This window comes from Lampetra planeri, chromosome 17 (genome assembly GCF_965212315.1).
Source record: "Lampetra planeri chromosome 17, kcLamPlan1.2.h2, whole genome shotgun sequence".
Classification (NCBI taxonomy): Eukaryota; Metazoa; Chordata; class Hyperoartia; order Petromyzontiformes; family Petromyzontidae; genus Lampetra; species Lampetra planeri.
Genome location: NC_136123.1, coordinates 5735889 through 5755486, shown reverse-complemented (window position 1 = coordinate 5755486; position 19598 = coordinate 5735889). Strand labels below are relative to the sequence as shown.

The window sequence follows — 19598 nt, the reverse complement described above, 5'->3', positions numbered from 1 at the left end:
AAAAGCTTCACAGCTCATCGGATTCCTCCAGGACAATTAAAACAAATAAAGATTCTGCGCGCTACCGCGTATTTAAAGGATTCCATCGCCGGGCATTAATCAACGGTCGTGTCGCCTCGCGAGACGTTAAAAATACCACGATTCTTGTCCGAAATGTTTTGCGTGGGTTTTTTTTGTACTATATCTCAACATTTGAAGGGGGGGGGGGGGGCGGTGTCCAGACCCCACGACGCTCACCCACAGTGGCTGTGCCCTTCATGCACGGTAGCAGGGGGACAGGTGGGGGTAGAGAGGGGTGGGCAAGGGGGCGAAGTACGCGTGGGGCTGGGCGAGCGTTTGAACTTCTTTCGCACCGTACGTATCCGACCGTGCTAATCGGACGTGTGGCGGCAAGGGTGATGGGGGGGGGGGCCAACAAACTAAACACAAAAGAGCAGAGTGCGAGCTGGCACGGCGTAGCATCACATGCTTGCATAAACGTCGGAAACGCGCATCGTGAAACTCAGGACCCCGCAAACCAAATCAGAAGACTTCACGCCAGGCTTGGCACGCGAGCCCCGCGGGCTGTTTGAAGCGTCATGAAGCGAGCGCGACCGCCCCGCACGCCTCGAGTGCTGGGGGGGGGAGGGGGGCCGCCAAGTGTGCGATCGCGCCCCACCGAGACAGCGATGAAAGGCGCGTGGACACCTCCTGTGTCACTCACCGCGGGCGTATCCAACGAGGAACATTTGATTGATTCTTGTTCATCCAGGATAACCAGCCACTGCTGAGTGGTAAGATTGGTTTTTTTGCAGGTGGGGTCCTGCATTTATTTTAATTTAAGATGTTTTTCAGCCACTGAATGATGAGCGTTTACACTACGCGTGGGAGAAAACCAAAGCGCCTACAGAAAACCCATGCATGCAAGGAGGCAACCGCACAGATGGAAACTGATGGCGATTAGTCCACTTGCTGTACTGCCTTCTGCTGACGAGCCTGGGAATGGCACTTCGACGTGGAGACTCAGCGCATTCGTGTGCGGTGATCCACCAACCCTGGCTGCTACCTCCACAGTGCCGGATTCCAGGCATGCGCCACCGCACTGACGAGGCGGAGAATTGTGTGGAATGAGAAATGAATGGGCTCGACAGTCAGAGCAGTTCATCGCCCTCTCAAAAAATCGGTGATGACGGATCTGTCTGGGTGCTTTATAAGCAAGTGTGAATTAGATTCCCCTTCACAGGTCTAGCAGCAGAAAATGGCACCCTCATAATACGCCCCCTTTTTGTGTGAAGCAAAAAAATGCATCCTGATTTTTCATTTTCCGCATAAAATCTGTGATAAAAGTATTATTGTGCGACCTCAGATGGACTGACTCTGTAGCTGAAGCATCTGTGTAAATTGTTGGCATTAATAAAAGTCTCACGCGGTTGTCCTGACACCATAGTAAAGGCTGCGATGCGGATTAGCACGATCGGCTTCGTGGGGTGCCACAGAAATTCAACATACATACGTACACCGCGTCGGCTTGCGCAGTTGTTCCGTACCACTCTCCGATGAGTTTTCCGGCTGTTGTTCGGCACGATGTCCCGATATTTCACTCAACACGTTGGGACCTTCTTCAGGAACTGAAGTGTTAAAGAAGCTCTCAGCACGGGGAGTGAAGCATCTTCAACGTTGACGTGCGGTACAACCCGCTAACACTTCAAAGGGCTTAGCAGTGCCAGTGTCTAAAGTATGAATCGAATGCTTACAATAGCTCTGTGATTAGGCAATGATAATGATGGAATGTCGTGAGAATTTTTTTCCCCCTCATGCTGCTATGAATGAAAAATTGGAATGACCTTTTCATTATGATTGTAAACTCTTGCACACTTTGTGGGTTTTGTACCAGGAATAGTCAGCTGGCAGAAACAAAAACGAATATTCTTTGAAAATGATAAAATTATTATTGCTTCCTTAATCCTAACATTACTCCAGAACGCTTACGATGAAGTTGGTGCAATTGAATGGGACAACGATAATCATCACTGCTAACGTTACTTTGTATGTGTGCGCACTAAGAGTTTCTATGCAATTTTTTTCTCAAAGTCTGCATAAACACACGCGAACATAACGCGTGTTGGAGACATCGCCTTGATCTTTTTTTCGTTTTAAACATAGCGGGTTTTGGCAGGAAACTCCGCACGAAGGAATAGTGGCTGGTGGTTGAGATTAACGACGGCGTAGCACCCGGAGGGAGAAACAAAAACACGCCCGGCAGGACGTCCAGCGCGGAGATGCAGCGACGAGATCGGCTCCTGCGTGTGCGTGTGCAAGTGCCGAGTAGATAGTTGCATCATCGCAGGACCGTGGGACATGGGCGACCACTTGGGGGAGGACTTCATCCAGCAACGGATCGATCGCAGCTCTTGATGTTGATTCTGGGTTGCGTCCGTTTGGCCCTCCAAAGGAGCATTTGGGAGGGCAACGATTTGAAATCGTGTGACGAAGCGGAGACGCGGGTGCAGAAGTGGTTCCATTGTGTGGGAGAAGTGCTTTGTGGGGAGTGGAAGTGGAGCGTGAGCACGTTGCACTAAGAACCCGGCGACCCGGGTTCGATTCCCACTCACGGTCAACTCCAGTGACGATTATCCGAACGGGTCCTGGGCCTCCCCTAGGTCGAGTCAGCCTCAAATGAGTACCTGGTGCGGCGTGTGAACATCGCCAGTGGGGAGACAAAGGCGGCCGGGCGTGTTGCTGACCACCCACCCCCTCGTGTGCCGTGCCGCCCTTCAAAGGCGCTCGCTAACAGCACTTGCCCCAACAATCTGTGAAGGCTACACGGGGGATCTTTGTCTCTGCCGTTGGTGGAGACTATGTGGAGGAATCGTGCGAGCTGCAATGATGCTACAGTGAAAGCTCTGGTCTCCTGTGAGCAAAAGTCCAGCAACGACTTGCACCACCCTCACACTAGGGCCGGTCACGTTGTGAACTGGCCAACAGCGGCATTCCTTTGAACATTTTTGTAATAATTGACTTAGGACGCCCACACCGCCCCAAGTGCCTTCACACCCATTGCAAGCCCCCTCTGCCCCCACCCAACCCACGCCACTCCCCGGCCACTTTCACCAGCCCCGACCCCTACCGCGAAGGGCAGCGGGCAGCTCGAGGCCGGAGGTGGGGGCAGGGGGGGGCCACTAAAAAAAAACCCCGACACACCCCGGCTCTCTATGGGACAGAGGTCGCAAACGGGTTTTGATTCCTTACCCGTACCCGTACCCGGCGCACCAGGGTCGCAAACGGGTACCTGGCTACCCGTACCCGGCCGTGTACGGGTAGCCGGATATCGGGTAGGGTACGGGTATCGGGTAGGGTACGGGTATCGGGTAGGGTACGGGTATCGGGTAGGGTACGGGTATCGGGTAGGGTACGAGTATCGGGTAGGGTACGGGTATCGGGTAGGGTACGGGTATCGGGTAGGGTACGGGTATCGGGTAGGGTACGGGTATCGGGTACCCGATTGCGACCTCTGCTATGGGATGTGCTCACGTGGGTGGGGGGGAGGGCAGCAGCACAGCAGTGAGCAACATTGCCCTGTGAACCCGGGGCCATGAAATTAAATGTCCCAGCCACGAGTTAACATCAGCGGTGAGCCCTACCTGAACTGGTCCATGCCCCCTCCTCCGCTTTGCATCTCGCTTCTCACCGACACGCAAACACACACGAACGTCCACCAACGTTGTCCCAACACACACTAACGTCAGCCGACGTACAAACGTCAACAAACGTTGGTCTCTTTACGTGTTAAGCCTCATTGCAATTACGACACTGCACATACCGTTGCGGTGAACCACATCGCGCTGCCGTTGTGATTGTGGTGATTGCAGTATATCCACGTTGATATTCATGAAGCGGTGTCTGGCGGTTATTAACCCGGCGGGCCTGAGTTTGATTCCCGGCCACGGCTAACAACCGACTCTGTGGCTGTGACACAGACGTAGGGTCCACCCATCACCACCAACCCGCATTGCCCAGCTCGGTGTAGAAGCATGGTCAAAGAGCCCCCCCCCCCCCCGTGACCGATACGGCGTGGCGGGAGGCCTTGAACCAGCAGTGGACTGACAAAGGGCTGTACGACTATAATGAATGCGAGAGGTCTGGGCCACAGAGAGAGCGAGCGAACGGAGGGGGGGCTACGTTCCCCTCCCTGCCTCTGCCCCATGCCCTGCCCCTCTGCTCGGTTTCCCAGAAGGAGGCCTCTGTCTCTCTGTGTGTGTGTCTTGCCGCGTAGTGATTCCCATAGGAGGTCACCATGACGTGATCGCGTGTGGGGGTCATGACCAGGGTTACCTCCCGTCCTGGTTTGCCCAGGATCGTTCTCTGTTTGTGGTAACCGTCTTTGAGACTCTGTCAATCTTCCTGGGGCATTAGGAGTCTTGTATTTTTTTTGTCAGTTGTACAATAATACACAACACACCACTAAAACAACCACGTGTTGGTTGTTTGTACCTCGGAGGTGGCAATCCCCTAGTCTTGCGATTCAATGGCTTGAAAGTGGTGGTTGGTTGATCAGGAAATAATTAAACCATTTAAGGACATGAGGCTTCCACCATCAAATGAATGAGGTGATGCCCATAGAAAGATAGTACAACAAGTAGCTACTGACCTATCTGAGTAAAGTTTGAGTGATATCCACCTACGTACAGATTCACTCTGGAACTAGTGTATTCTTACTTGTATATTTTTTTTAAACAGACATTGATCAATCAACTTTAACAATGACCCATCTATAAGGCCTGACTGCTGATGAAAGTCAGCAGAAACAAGTTTTACCAAGGCATCCTACATCAATAACAATACAAATTAAAAACATGAATCTATTTCACGTCCCTTGATGATGTGTTAGTCGCACCACTTATATGTGCAGTATCTTGCTATGTAGTGAAAATACATTCAATCTTTTTTTTGTATTTTTTATTTGGGTCCAGATTTGTGAGAGCTTTGATGACTGCATTGATTTAAACCGAGTCTGGAAATTCGAGTGCATTCATAAGTTAGTTTATAATCTCTTACGAATGATTTTAGATGCTATGCAACTTCAAGTTGTCGTGATTTCTGGACAATAGAATTAGGGAAATGTGCGCGCCCTCTCACCTCTGACCCCGCCTCTGCTCCATCGCTCTTCTTGTCATCCTTCCCCGTGAAGAACCGCTCCACCTTCTCTATGAACGTGAGGTCCTCCTCGCCCTCATTCTTCTCTTCCTTCCCCTTCGCTTCATCCGCACCGCCACTCTTGGGAGCGGATACGGCGGCTTCATCTTTACTCGCGGGGGCCACGGCTTTGCCCAGAGAGACTCCATCTTTGCCCGTGGAGACTCCATCTTTGCCCAGAGAGACTCCATCTTTGCCTGTGGAGACTCCATCTTTGCCTGGGGTGACTCCATCTTTGCCTGGGGTGACTCCATCTTTGCCTGGGGTGACTCCATCTTTGCCTGGGGTGACTCCATCTTTGCCTGGGGTGACTCCATCTTTGCCTGGGGTGACTCCATCTTTGCCTGGGGTGACTCCATCTTTGCCTGGGGTGACTCCATCTTTGCCCGGGGAGACTCCATCTTTGCCTGTGGAGACTCCATCTTTGCCTGTGGAGACTCCATCTTTGCCTGGGGAGACTCCATCTTTGCCTGGGGTGACTCCATCTTTGCCTGGAGAGACTCCATCTTTGCCCGTAGAGGCTACTTCATCTCTGCCTGGGGAAATTCCACCTTTACCCACGGGGGCCGTGCCTTTGCCCTGCACCGGGGCCTCCAGCGAGTCATTGCTCTGCTTCACGACCGCCACCTCCTCCTGTGCCACCGGCCTGGCTGCCTCCTCCAGCTCCGACGCCTGCTGGGGAAGCATGGACAGAGGGTAACATTGACAATGACATAGTGCAAGCAGTGCAAGCGGAGGATGTGTGTTCACTGAAAACAAATGGGCAAGCAGCCCTGTCGGTGTGTCTGTAACTGGGCAGGACTGCTGTGGGAATTTTTCGTGCTGAAAAAAGAGCAGAAAGCCAAATGATGATTTATTAATGATGGTGACTTCTTATTGATGATGCTCTTGCAATAAAACCATACATTACGAAGCATGGTTACCAGCTGCAGAAACCCACATTGCTATCGCCAGCTGCGCTATGTCGCTATGTCTCACCAACAGCGCTCTGTACAAGAACCTCCACAGAGCAAACAAAGCGTCCACTGCCGCATGCTTAACCTCTGACCTTCGTCTCCTTGCCGTTGGCCCGCGGAGGAGGAGGAGGAGCATTCTCCATCGAGGCTCTTGCAGCTGAGAGCTTCCCAACTTCCCCACCGACCTTTGCCCCGTCCACAACAGCCCTATCTGCAGACGAGCCCGACTTCCTACTCTCATCCGAAGTCGACCGCTGATCGCCGCGACCCTTCGAGTCCCCGTCGTCCTCCGCCGAGGAGCCCTCGTCGTCTCCTTCCGGCACTGACGCCGGGTCGAAGGACTCCGAGGGCCGTCCCTTGAAGGTGTTGTCGGACCGCGCCGGGGCGTCGCGGGAGAAGAGACGCTTGTAGAACGGTGGCGACCCAGGCGGCTTGGCGTCGGGGGCAGCATTGGCCGTGGCGGCCGTCTGCCCGACGATCGGCACCTCCGCGCTCTTCCCCTGTGGGCCCCGTTTGGGGTCGGAGTCGTTCGCAGACGCCACGTCTGTCAACAAAACACGCAGGGCGACATCTGAAGTGGTGGACTCGCAGGGGAATATAGGAAGATTTGGTCTCCCTTTGTTGACCGGCTATTGATTCGATCCGCTCATCCCGCTGGGTACTTAACCACCTGTCAATCTCTTCTTTTTCTCTCTCTGCTCTATGTCCATTGCTCCATTGCCCTCCCTTTCATTTCACTTGGTTTACTATTTCCCTTGTTCCCTCGATCACAGCTAGGCGCACCTATTGTTCAGTATGTTCTGGCTTTTTTCTCGTGGTATATGTTGCTGTTGTTGTTGTTGTTGTTGAAAATACAAATAAATAAATTGAAAGGAGTGAACTCACCCACTGCCAGTGAGGAGTTGAGTGATGATAAGGTAGTGCAGCGGCTTCAGGGGCTGTAGGCCAAAGCCTCAGATTTTGAGGGCCCCCACAATATATACACATACTGCTCTATAGCGGTTAAAATGCAATACTTGAGCACTATCATAAATCTTTTGTAGAATAACTTCGTCATTACAGCCATGGCATCAGGGTCTGTTACTGCCAGTCATGTGCCAAAATGAAAGCGGTCAGGTTCATCTTAACTTTGATTCACATTTTTTTTTTAAACATTTGACCTGAAATAAACCAAGATGGGTATTAATGGAGTATTTAGTAGCGTGAGTGGTGGTAAAACATTAAAGGGAATTAACTGAAGGTATTACGGCCCCAGGCCATGATCAAACTCATTCCGGCCCTTACCATAGAACACAGGCACTCACTGAGACGAATTATTCTTTGTTCTGGCCTTGTGTAAGGGTAAGCGTGCTGCTTTTGCCATTTTGTGCAGTGCACACCCAGCTGTGTTGTGGCCCTGATTTCTTACCAGGTGACCTGGCATTCGTCAAACACACGACCAAGTGCAGCTGGTAGACAGATTGCTCTCTCACGGGACCACGAGGTATGGTGATGACTTGGGGATGCCTTCATACAGCGGTAGACCGATCGTGGCCGATGACGTTGATGGTAACGATGATGACATTGCTGACATTATTAATTGGGTCCTTAATCTGTATTTTTTCTTTGGCTTTGGGTCCTTGAAATTGCAAAACGAAACCGATTCACTCTCGCGCGATGCACGCATTATAATTCGAAGTTGTGCCGTATAATTTAAAATGTACTCATCGGGAATGGGGAAAAAAAGAAGACATTTTTGTTTTGGTTGGCCCTCGCCTCATTATAAATTAACACATTTATTCATTCCATCCTCCCTCGGCCTCTGAATGCTTACACTGACGCCTGTCAAAAGCTTCCCGTTTCGTTTCGCTCGAGCAAGGGTCGACAACCTGCGCCGCCGGAGGTGCATGCGGGAAGTCGTTTAAAAAAATTCGTACATTTTCAAAATAATTAAATGCAAATATAATAAACAATTGATTAAATACGGCAGGGAATGGGTCACTACGGAATGTCTCGGTGACAACAAAATGTACCGTCAAAGTGAATTGTATAAAAAAGAAACTAAGGGAGGGGGAAAAAATAGACGCAGTTTATTCCATCACCTATTGTGTTTATTGAAGTCAGAATTTGTTTGTCATCTGCCATATACCTGCGGTGTTTGTGTACAAGTCGCTCTGCGGGTGATGCGGCTCTCAAACTATTTTGGTCAAAGACAAAAAAAAACAAAAAATGGCTCTTCTTCTTTGAAAGTTTGCCGACCCCTGTGCCAGAGTGACCACCGCTCAGCATCCACACGTTGTGCACACGACTGGACCACCTGGTAGTCCATGAGGCCAGAGCAGGCATATTGTATTGTGCTCGTCGGTACCGTCAGAGGTAGCGTGGCATTCGAGCGTCACAGTTTACTTACGTGACCAACAACAACGGATTGCGCGATAACCATTTAAAACGAGTCGGTTACCAAATAATTCGGCAGTATTAGCCATTCGTGAATACATCGGCGCCACTCAAGTATTCCTACTTTAGCTGGTACCAATTGCTGCACTGACCCAGGGACTAACATGGGCCAGTGCTGAGTCGTAAAGCCAGCAGCAGCAGCAGCAGCTGCAGCAGCACAGGACTGAGAAAACAAAAGAGGGCTGGTGAGATTTACATTTTAAGCGCTCTTCTGCTTCCACGGGCAACCAGACCGGACACGGATTTAGAAACTTCCCAAGTGGGAGGAGGGAGGGAGATTAAGGTGGGGGAGTGGAGGAGGGGAGGGGGGTTCCAAAATTTCAAGCTTTTCGGGATCTCAAGTTGGGGGGCAAATGCCCCCCAAACCTTCCACTGCATCCTGATAATATGACGTGCACAACATGCGGCTTTCTGGTAAAGAGTACAAAGTTGCATGCAAGGTGGCCATCAGATATCAGCTCACAGTGCAGTGTTTATGCACGGTGTAATAACGGTCATTTTCTGTAGACGTTCGCAAATACAACCTTTCCACATGTCTGCCTGTACCTCAGACTCGGATATGCGACGTTATACTGCAGATTTATTTTACCCAGGTCAGGTGACACTGAGACAAGAGGTGTCCCCTGCAAGGGAGATGATCTGGCGTGAATCCGAAGTTCGTTGCGTACGAAAAACGTCCGGCCCTTTTGTCAACCCGCTGTTTGACGATGTCCTGCCGTGAGCCGTGTAGGTCGTGGGGCTTGTTGGAACGGGGATGAATGCACACTTTCACGATTAATGGGAGAATCCGGCATTTAATGCATAGGCTCACAATTTTACATTCCGCACATTTGCTGCTGCTTTCAGGCAATCAATCGGACAATGCTGGGCTAACACACTTCACAAGTGGAATTTCTTGACGTCGTTTTGAACCGCTCGCTCATGCAAGTAGCAGCAGCAGCAGAAAAGATAAGCCAGCTCTCTCTCTCTCTGCCTGCGCGTAGCTTCAATAACACACGCACAGGGAACTAAACACAAACAAACACAGCCTTTCTGACAAACAAGCACTGGCTTTGGCTTCCAAGAATTCTTGGCTGTGTTTATTTCTTTATTTATCACTCCACCAAGAAGGGGGGTGCATCGCTGCGTTTTATGTTGGGAAATGAGAAACGCACGCCAGAAAAAAAAAATGACGAATGCAAAAACAAAAGAACAAAAGCCAAGTCACGAAAAGGGATCAGCCCTCCCCATGGTAAGGATTTCATACGTGTAGAAACAAACACCACGTTATGTATAAAACACGCAAGCCCTGTAAGAGATGTAATGTCACGGTGACTGTTAAAACAAAGACACAATTGGGGGTAAAACAAAAATATTGGCATCCTCTCTTTCGTTAGAAAAGAGACCTCGAAGTAGCAACATCAGCACACAAGAAGGTACGCGGCAAAAATACGAGGAACAGCAAGACGCGAAGGTTTGACCGAAGCAACAAACCCCAGTAGTGGACAAACAGTGATGGAGGGCATTCATTAGGCCCTATTGTTGCTCTTCGGGGGTTGGGTTTGGGTGATGGGGGGAATCGGGAAGCCACTGAATCTCAATGAGCTTCCCACTCGGGCTTATGAACCGGTGAGTAGCGGATGTCATGAGTTTATGAACCGGGTGAGTAGCGGATGTCATGAGTTTATGAACCGGGTGAGTAGCGGATGTCAGGTTTACTTGATGAGTGGTGAGCGTCGTGTGAGAACACGTTATCTCATCCGTACGATGGGCTGCCACATTCGTTGTTTTTTTTACAATATCCTCTGGATTATAGGAGGCTCCAGGAAAAGAAAAAGACGCGCCCATAATTTGTGACTGGCGTCAGTAGCGTTACACAACTCAGATTTGCTTTCATACACAGGGGGGGAAGTGAGTCGTATTATAATAACAGAAAAACAGACGAGTGTCAATATGTGAGCATCACATCATGCTGCAAATACAACCAGCTACCCACGAGGTTTACATTTGCAGGGTTTGTCGATCGTCGTGCAATGGAAACTGGTGCAAAGTTTGCTTGGCTTGAATCATTGCTGCTGAAATTGTGGACTCCCAGAAGGCCGTACAGTCGATGCGTTGTGCAATAAATACAATAAATACTTAAATTTAAGTAGCTTGCACCCCCACACACAATTACACAATCACACACACTTACACATTTGTTTGAAAAGTTACCGATACATGTGAAGGGGGCACATAACCGTCCGCCTGTCCATTTCGCTGCACCGCGTGCATTCCGCACGACGACGCTCGACGACTATTCCGCGCGAGCGCTTTCTTTGCCCGTTCTGGATTCACCTTCTTCGACGGACTCGAGGTCGTACGACTCGGAGGGCCTGTTCTTGAAGGTGTTGTCGTCACGCTCGGGGGCGTCGCGGGAGAACAGCCGCTTGAAGAGAGGAGGGGAGCGCTCGGCGGGGACGGGCGCAGCGCCGTCCGCCTTGTCGACGCCGCACGGAGACTCGGGGCCCGCGACCCCTACAAGGCGACACCGCACACCGAAAGGGAATTCACACGCCCGGGCGGCCAACGCTGTGGGAACTCTGCGCTTCAGGCACATTGCTCGCCACTCGAACCGCTTGTTGTCGGGACGCTGGCCCGACAAATGGTTAGAATGGTTTTCACGCTGGACTCGATTATCTTGGTTATCTAGAGGTCCGCACGTTCGATTCGATCTCGCGGTGTGCCAGTCATAACGCCGGTCATCCTCGCAGCAGCAGCTTTTGGCTAACCATCCGAACAAAGACGGTCACTGCATCCGCGCTGTCAGATGCGCTTCTGCGGCCGTCTGGAATGCTCTTCCTTCTGATATTAGGCAGCCACTGGAACTATGCACTTTGAAATCTAAATTAATTTCTTTAGAACTGCGTTTTTGCGTTCAGTTTGCTGTCCATCTCCAATTGGCACGTTTGGCTATGTACGGTGCTAAATAAGTTCAGCATACACATGTACAGTTGAAACAATGGGGCAAGTTAATTAATCCCCGCCCCCCCACCCCGCACTTCTGCCCAGCGAGCAGTATAAATGGGTACGTCGACCGGCAGGTCTCGCACAATGGATTCAAAGTGTGGGTCGCCCACCTCTTCGAAGATGTCCGGCCAATGATGGAAGAGTAAGCCCAAATATCCTCTTAGTGCGGAATCTCAAGGGGTTGCCCTCTAACAATTATAGAGGCCCTGCTGCCCACGGTGGTGTGAGCGAGCAATTGCGGGGGCTGCACCTTGACGTTTAGACGTTCGCTCTCTGGCTGCTCTGCCTTGCCGAAGGGACATGGGGGGGGGAGGGGGGGCACGCGCGTGACGACGCATTGATGCAACAGTTCGAATCGATTCTCTCGCTCACGATGGATGACGATGCAACCTATTCACGTTGCGCCAGAATCGGGTTGCTTTCAACCGATGCAAATTAGACGCTAATGTCACATTTTCGGCGAACAAAACTTGTACAAACGTGATGGGGGGGAAAATGAGCATTGAGCATGCGAACGGGAATGCTACGGATGAGACGGGGGGGGAAAGAACTATCGAATGTTGAGTTGATTCGCCAGGGGATCGTGACGATTATCGGGTCTCTGGGGCAAGGTGGGGGGGGGGGGGGTCATCATAATTAGTGGCCTCTCAGCTGGTTGTAATTAAATGACACTATTACTATAGTCACAAAACAAATTATAGGGAATTAAATATGATAATCGAAATACCAAATTATTTTCATTTAAATTCCTAAATTCCTTTGAAATGAGCAATGTTTATAATTCAAGATTAGAAAAATAAGTGCATTTTATGGTCTTTAAGGATTAGGGTTTAAGGATGAAGGCATTCAGGTTGAAGTTTTAGGATTTTGGGATCAAGGGTTAAAGGTTGGGGTTTAGCATTCATGGTTAAACAATTGTTTAAGAGGGGAGCGGTGGCACAGCGGTTTGCACACTGCGCTGTGAATTCGGCAGCCCGAGATTCATTCCCTACCGTGGCTAACATCCGTGATGAATCTGACAGAGGTGGGACAAAGTCATTGTTATGCAAGTCCAAGTCGAGTCGCAAGTCATCAAATTCATGACTCGAGTCTAAGTCACATGACTCGAGTCCACATCTCATAGGTGGGACAAAGTCATTGTTATGCAAGTCCAAGTCGAGTCACAAGTCATCAAATTCATGACTCGAGTCTGACTCGAGTCCAAGTCACATGACTCGAGTCCACACCTCTGGAATCTGAATCAGAATCTTTATTTATCCTGGAGAAATCCGATGAGCTATCAAGCTCTTGTTCAGCAAGCCACACTGACGAGCGCGGTCAAGAATCGTTGAACACTGACACAGCGTGCAGAGGTCGTCATCCAGCAGTGGATTGAAAGAGGGCTGTGATTGTGCGTTTGTTATTTACTTCAGTGCTGCCCTTTACAGAGACAAGCCCCTGTCATAAGGATATGAAATTTCCATCACTGTCAAAGCGAGTTCGTTTGAGAATGGGAGAGTTGAGCTTACACAAATGCTCAAACTCCTTTTGCGACGATTATTAGCGAGCTGTTTTAACGGATCGTTATTCAAGGTTTGAAGTGAGATGGCGAAGTATTGCAATTGGTTTAGAAGTTTGGCATTGCAGGGCAGTGTGTTATAACAGGTGTTATAGGCTGCAGGGCAGTGCGGCAAAAATCCGACGTTGTACTCTAATTCTATGCTTGCACATCTTCTCCAACTCGGCGCCGATCATGGACAAACCCTGACCCAGCAGTGGATTGATCAAATGAATATGTCCACGCGTAAGTTAATACAAACTGATATTTTTTTTCAGAATTAACAAATTCCGATCTCAAATCCTAAATCCCTATTACACACAGTGGGAAAGTTAATCTTCTCCGGTGAACGTTGACAAAGCAAAGCTGCAAGTGTTAGCAGCTGATCGTTGGCGATCTCACACACACGCAGGCAGAACCTTCACGTTCAACCAGGGAAGAACCTATCCAGACCAACAGTCTCTTTGCCGACGGGCGACGCGGGTTACGAGGCAAAACGCGAATAAACGCAACTGCACAGATAATCAACTGAAAGCATCTCTCCTCCGCCCCTCCGCTCACCAGGCGCATCCCTGGAGAAGAGTCGCAGGGGCGGCTTGCGCGTCGCCGTGCCCTTGCCAGTTGTTCCGGCAGGCTGACCCTCGGCGACCCCGGGCTCTGACCCCGGCAGCTTGCCCCCCTCCTTCCCGGAACCGTCATCCAGCACCTGCGCGGCGAGCGCCTGCGTGCGGTGCAGCAGCTTCTTGCCTTCCTCGCTGGAGGGGTCGACGAACACGCTGCCGTTGTCATCGTCCGAGAGGACCTTTCCTTTCTTCGCTCCGCCGCCACCGCCATCGCCGCCGCTGCCGGATCCCACCTGCTCGCCGCGCGTACGCACAAGGCGGGACGGAGCGGAGGTGGCACAAGCGTCTCACGGCGGAGCGATTCGACGATCGAACAAAAGTCGGCCGCTACGCCCGCGACGCGTGTGCCGAGACGTGAGTATCTCGGTCGTCTTGCGATCGTGTAAGCCGTGAGCAGCGCGAGTGGTGAACGCACCGCGCTTACAGACCCTGATGACCCGAGTTCGATTCTCAGCCATGGTTAGCACGGCTAACAACATCGGTGGCGAGTGATATCTCAACTGGTCCTGGGCCCTTCTGCCCCCCCCCCCCCCTACACCTCCGCAAGCTCCCCCCACTTCACCGACCCACAATGACCAAGCGTGGTGAAGTATGGTCAAACAACAGCGTGGGAACGCCTTCATCTGATCAGTAGATTGATGAACGGTTATAAGTTGCGTATTATTTAAAAAATGTATAAACTGTATTGTATATATCGCATAATACTTTTTTTTATAAAAAAAAAAAGACAGTCATAGCCAAAGGAAGGTCTTGAACCTGGACTTTGAGAGATGACAGCACAGACGGCCGTGACACGACTGTGGAATGGGAGTTATTCTGTATGCGTGGGAGTTCTCTGGTGTCCAGGCACATGCAGGCAAAGGTCTTGCAAACTCAGTAGCGCTTATGCTGACAGTCTACAACAGCTAATGGGGAGGTAGTTTGCACGTGCGCTTACGTGTCTTTGTCTTCGGAGAGTGCCCATGCCCGTCTTCAGCTTGGTAGCATCTCACTCTGAACCAGTCGAGTGGCGTTATCGTTTCATCGGCTGCGTAACGCCATGTGGAAGCTGCCTGACCTTGTCGCTCCACACAAAGCGCTATGTTTTATCCGCCACAGTTACACATTTTATTCTATATGCTTGCAAACTCTGCATCCCCTTTACAGGAACATCTGCACCGGCTTGCAACTTTCAGGCCGGCTTGCCAACGATCCATCCTGGAATTAACCAGGCTGGATTTTATGATGAATTCACAAACCCATGAAAGGTGTGTACATAGTCCCATCAGTGGGCCCCTCCGGTTCCATTGACTGAGTCATGTAGCCTGCATGCCCAAGCAGTTTGCGTCTGAGTGGATAGAGGGGGCTAAACAGCTGTGACACGTGCTAGAGAAGAGATGGGCTGATTTGGAAGATGAATGGACTTGTCTGCAACAGTTATGTGAAGATCGGCCTCTGTGGTGGAGGCTCATGAAGGATGCTACTGGGCAGCTGGATGGCAGCCGCCCTCCTGCAGCAATGAAGCATGGAAAAGCAAAGTGCTCAATAACGAGTGGCGCATCAACTGGCTAAGATAGATACAGCAAGTTGGCACAGTGGGGAGTACAGGCGGTGCATTTGCCGGTCATCTCGGTTCACCCTTATCGCCTAGATTTGCCCTGTGATGCATGGATTTTCTTTGGTTTCCACCCACAAGCCAGCGAGCACTCGGTACTCCAGATGGCCTGAAAACACACCAAGTTTCACACGGGAGCTCAGGTGATGTTATCGCCACTTAGGTGGGCTGTTGTTGTTGGAGGGAGGGGTGGCGCTGTGTTTTATGGACTGCGCTGTTAACTTAGCGCCCTGAGGTTCATTCCGGGGCACAGCTAACTTAAGTGGCAAGTGGTTTCAGAAACTCTTCTGGGCCTGGCCTAGGTCGACTCAGCCTTAAATAAGCACCCAGTTAGGCATGTTAACGTCAGCGCTGGGAAGACAAAGGTGTGGCACCGGTTACACCACTCACTCATACGCAATTCCGGTCTGAATAGGTGCTTGCAAACGGCACTTGCCCAACATTCTATCTCCAATCTATCTATAATCTCTCTACAAGGACAACCATGTATCTACATGTACAAAGAGCGCTTGCTGTGTACAAGCGAGGAGCAAAGTCCAGTGGGATAAAATGTGTTTTGGTTGAGCAAGTTGGGTTGGAATCTGTGTCCTTGGCCATGCAGAGAAAGTAAGATGTTCACTTTAGGGGTCAGGTCATTGCACCACTGGCTACACTTGCACTGCGATGGAGCAGTGATTGTGATTTAAGCCGCTGAGAGTTGGCCCTTTAAATATTTACGCGCCCATCGTTCGGCCGAAGCCGAGGGCGCGAGGCTGTGCTTGTTTTTTGCCTCTGATCACCGCCGGTCATGAAGTTGGGAAGGAGACGATCGGTCGCGACGAAGCGACGGCAACAGCAGCAGCCGCTCTGAACCCAAAACGCCTCGAGAACCTCGCCAATCGCCGCTCGCGTCCGAGACACTTTGTCCTCATTAAGCAGCAACGCTGGACATAGATTATGGATGATAATGATGTTCCGTCTCGAGCTTTCTCTATGCCCAAGACGATTACTGGCGAGTGAAGTCGAAGTGGCTGTCAGCCAGGGGTTCTGGGTTGCATGCGCTGCGCCATCGGTGACGAGAGCACACACGCAGCAACGGCACTGCAGGGCCAGGGCCCCCTCTGGCCCCATGGATCAGAGGCCCACCTTGGGCCAACATAACTTTGGCCCAAGGTCTAGGGGCTGGGCTACACAGAGGGGGCGAAATTGCTAAAGGGGGCTCCATTTTTAGACTGTTGGGGCAAGTGATGGTAGCGAACACCTGTGAAGGCCGGCACGGTACACGAGGGGGTGGGTGGCCAGCACTACACACGGCCGCCTTTGTGTCCCTCGTGGCGATGTTTACACAACGCACCATGTACCCATTTGAGGCTGGGTCGACCTAAGGGAGGCCCAGGACCGGTTCTGATAATCGTCGCCGGTGTTGGCCACGAGCGGGAATCGAGTTCGGGTCGCCCGGATTTTTGAAGCACGGCGTGCTAAACCGCCACAGTACCGCTCCCCACACACATACCCACGTGCATTGCCACACACACACACACATGCAGGAGTGCGTGGGCGATGAGAGAATTCTGAGATGTGATCTGGTTTGTTTGGGACCACGACGGGTCTCTCTTGACCTGCGCCCGTGTTGCCGTCAGTCAAGTGTCGCGGTTGCTTAGCTCGGCGAGTTGAATGCGATCTCTCTCACACACGTTGCATACCAAGTCAACATGCAATGCTGGGCCAGCGTTAATAGCCCAACGTCCCACGTTGACTGCGTTGTGATCTCACACGGCAGGCAGGCGAGGAGTTGTGGGGAAATAGAACACGGAAGTTACCGGGGGAGTGGTGATATTTCTCAATACATTTTGGAGGAAAACATTAAAACCGATACACAAACCAACACACCGCACACACACACAGATATATACACCCACACACGCACAACCATGCACACAGAGATCCCTCACATAGCCTTAACAGACTGTTGGAGCCAGTGCTGTGAGCGAACACCTAAGAAGGCTGGCATGGCACATGCGGGGGTGGGTAGCCAGCACCACGCCCGGCCGCCTTTGTCTCCCCAGTGACGACGTTTACTGCACACTGGACCAGGTTATTCATCAGGCCCCGTGACGGGTTCAAATAATCGTCACTGGTGTTGCCCGTGAACGGGAGTCAAACTTGGGTGGCCCTCTTCTGAGCGCAGTGCGTTAACCGCTGCGCCACCGCTCCCCATGCACACACACGTATATGACCACAAAAGTGCACGCACACATGAGTTCACTGCAACGCACACGAACTCAAGAACACACCCATACACGGAAGTGAAAATACAAGCGCGCGCACACGTGAACACACAATCGAGTGAACTGAAGCACACACCCATACACAAGTAAAAACACAACCACACACCCATACACACATGTGAACACACAACCACACACCCATACACACATGTGAACACACAACCACACACCCATACACACATGTGAACACACAACCACACACCCATACACACATGTGAACACACAACCACACACACTTGAACTCAAGCGCACACACACCCATATACAAGTAAAAACACAACCACACACCCATACACACATGTGAACACACAACCACACACCCATACACACATGTGAACACACAACCACACACACACACGTGAACTCAAGCACACAAACAGCCATACACAAGTAAAAACACACCCATACACACATGTGAACACACAACCACACACACACGTGAACACAGCCACGCACACAGTCAATCACTGCCCAAACGAAACTTCTCGACGACTCACCCGCCCATCAAAACTAGCAGTGGGTCAAACCAACTCAACAATCAGGGGGGAATCAGATCCTGTTGGGCATAGTTATTTTCTCTATACGTCATTTAATTAATACCCCACTGTCCTTATTAACATCGTCTTTTACGTAGGGAAATATCGTAGTGTATGTGTGCTTGGTTCGTGTGTGCTGGTACGGAAGTGAAAACATTAATTAAAAAAAAGAATGATAAAATGTTCCCTCCACGCGTTGTGGTTTAGCCCAGGTTCAACGAGGTGACGCAACTCGTGGCAATGTCGCTTTCATATTGACACAAACAGGTCTGATGACGATGATTAATATCAACCATTCTGGTATGGTTCCCATGCCGCACCCAGCACAACGACTTAAATCACTAATAACCCAATACGAAAAAAGCTGCAGCACCCAAAAAATACCCCGAGGACATTAAAATCGCAATTTAACAACATTATTATTTCTGGTTCTGCTGCTGCTTGCGTTCGCAGTGGTCCGCAACCACAATTGATTTAATAAAAAAAAAACCTCAAAACACATTCGTCAATAACACCGTGGCCTATAAAGGAAAGAAATAGAATAGGTTACATTTTGGCCAATGGCTATGTTTTTCTTCGCACATGGAGCAGACACGGAGTGATCTCTCTCGCTACTTTTGTATGTGCTACGGAGAAAGGCCAGTGACCCGAAACGTTGCCTCTTTAAGGCCACGGTGTTATTGAATAACATGTTGAAACATTATTTTTTTTACAAAATTGTATTTATAGCGCACCGTGTATTTGGGCCTGTCCAGTGCCCTCTCGGTCGCATGTGGGTTCAGTCTTTTATTTATTCGTCCACGACTTTGCTTTGCATGATAAGTCAGCGAGGTTCCTAGCCCGGGGGAGGGGGGGGCGCTCTTATTTACGAGGAGAGGCGCATAGTTGAGGATGAGGCAGTGTTACTCAGGGATGCGGTGCTTCTTACATCCCCGCCTCCCACCCCCACTCGCCCTGGCATTGCTGCTGCTGCTGCCACCATTGACAGCCTAGGGTTGCCACCCATCCTGGATTTCCCTGGATCGTCCCACTTGTTGAGGTGGCTGTTCTTGGAAATATATGAGTGTTCCTGGTACATTAAGTCCTTTGCGCACTAATACAGCCACACAAGGCAATGCATTTTCACGCTGTTCTCCCCCTCCGCTGGAAAAATGTGAGATTAATTTTCTTCCCATGATACGTCCAGGTTTTTGTTTTATCTCAGAGGTGGCAACCTCAGCTGCAACCCTCGCATCAGCTCGGAGTTTATAAATAAAACCGCAGGCATGGGCTTTGGCAGCCGTGCAGAAGATGCAAGCTGGGCTTTGTAAGCCAGCAAGCAGTCGTCGATGGCACTACTGGTGGTGAAGTCGTTTTGTCAACTGACTTCAAGTGCTTGAAGAATAATTCAGTTCCAAAAGCACCAATAGCACGTGGAGCAAAACGTCGGACATTGAGCAGGACAACACACGGTAGGTATGTATGTTGAACATCTTTCGCACCACACGGT

At 50.7% G+C, this 19598-nt stretch overlaps 1 protein-coding gene across 41 annotated transcripts in view; it reads right to left on the bottom strand.

Annotated features, from left to right (window-relative positions):
* Nucleotides 1-19598, bottom strand: part of LOC144723312 (uncharacterized) — an 82753-nt gene that overhangs the window by 51259 nt on the left and 11896 nt on the right. For 40 of the 41 annotated variants that reach the window (XM_078601986.1, XM_078601989.1, XM_078601988.1 and 37 more), the window contains exons 3-6: nt 13651-13945; nt 10881-11060; nt 6221-6672; nt 5116-5847 (exon numbers count right to left, since the gene is read on the bottom strand). In XM_078601986.1, coding sequence (XP_078458112.1) covers nt 5116-5847; nt 6221-6672; nt 10881-11060; nt 13651-13945 — 1659 coding nt within the window. The remainder of the gene's footprint in view (nt 1-5115; nt 5848-6220; nt 6673-10880; nt 11061-13650; nt 13946-19598) is intronic. The other variant, XM_078601961.1, reaches the window with a different exon arrangement.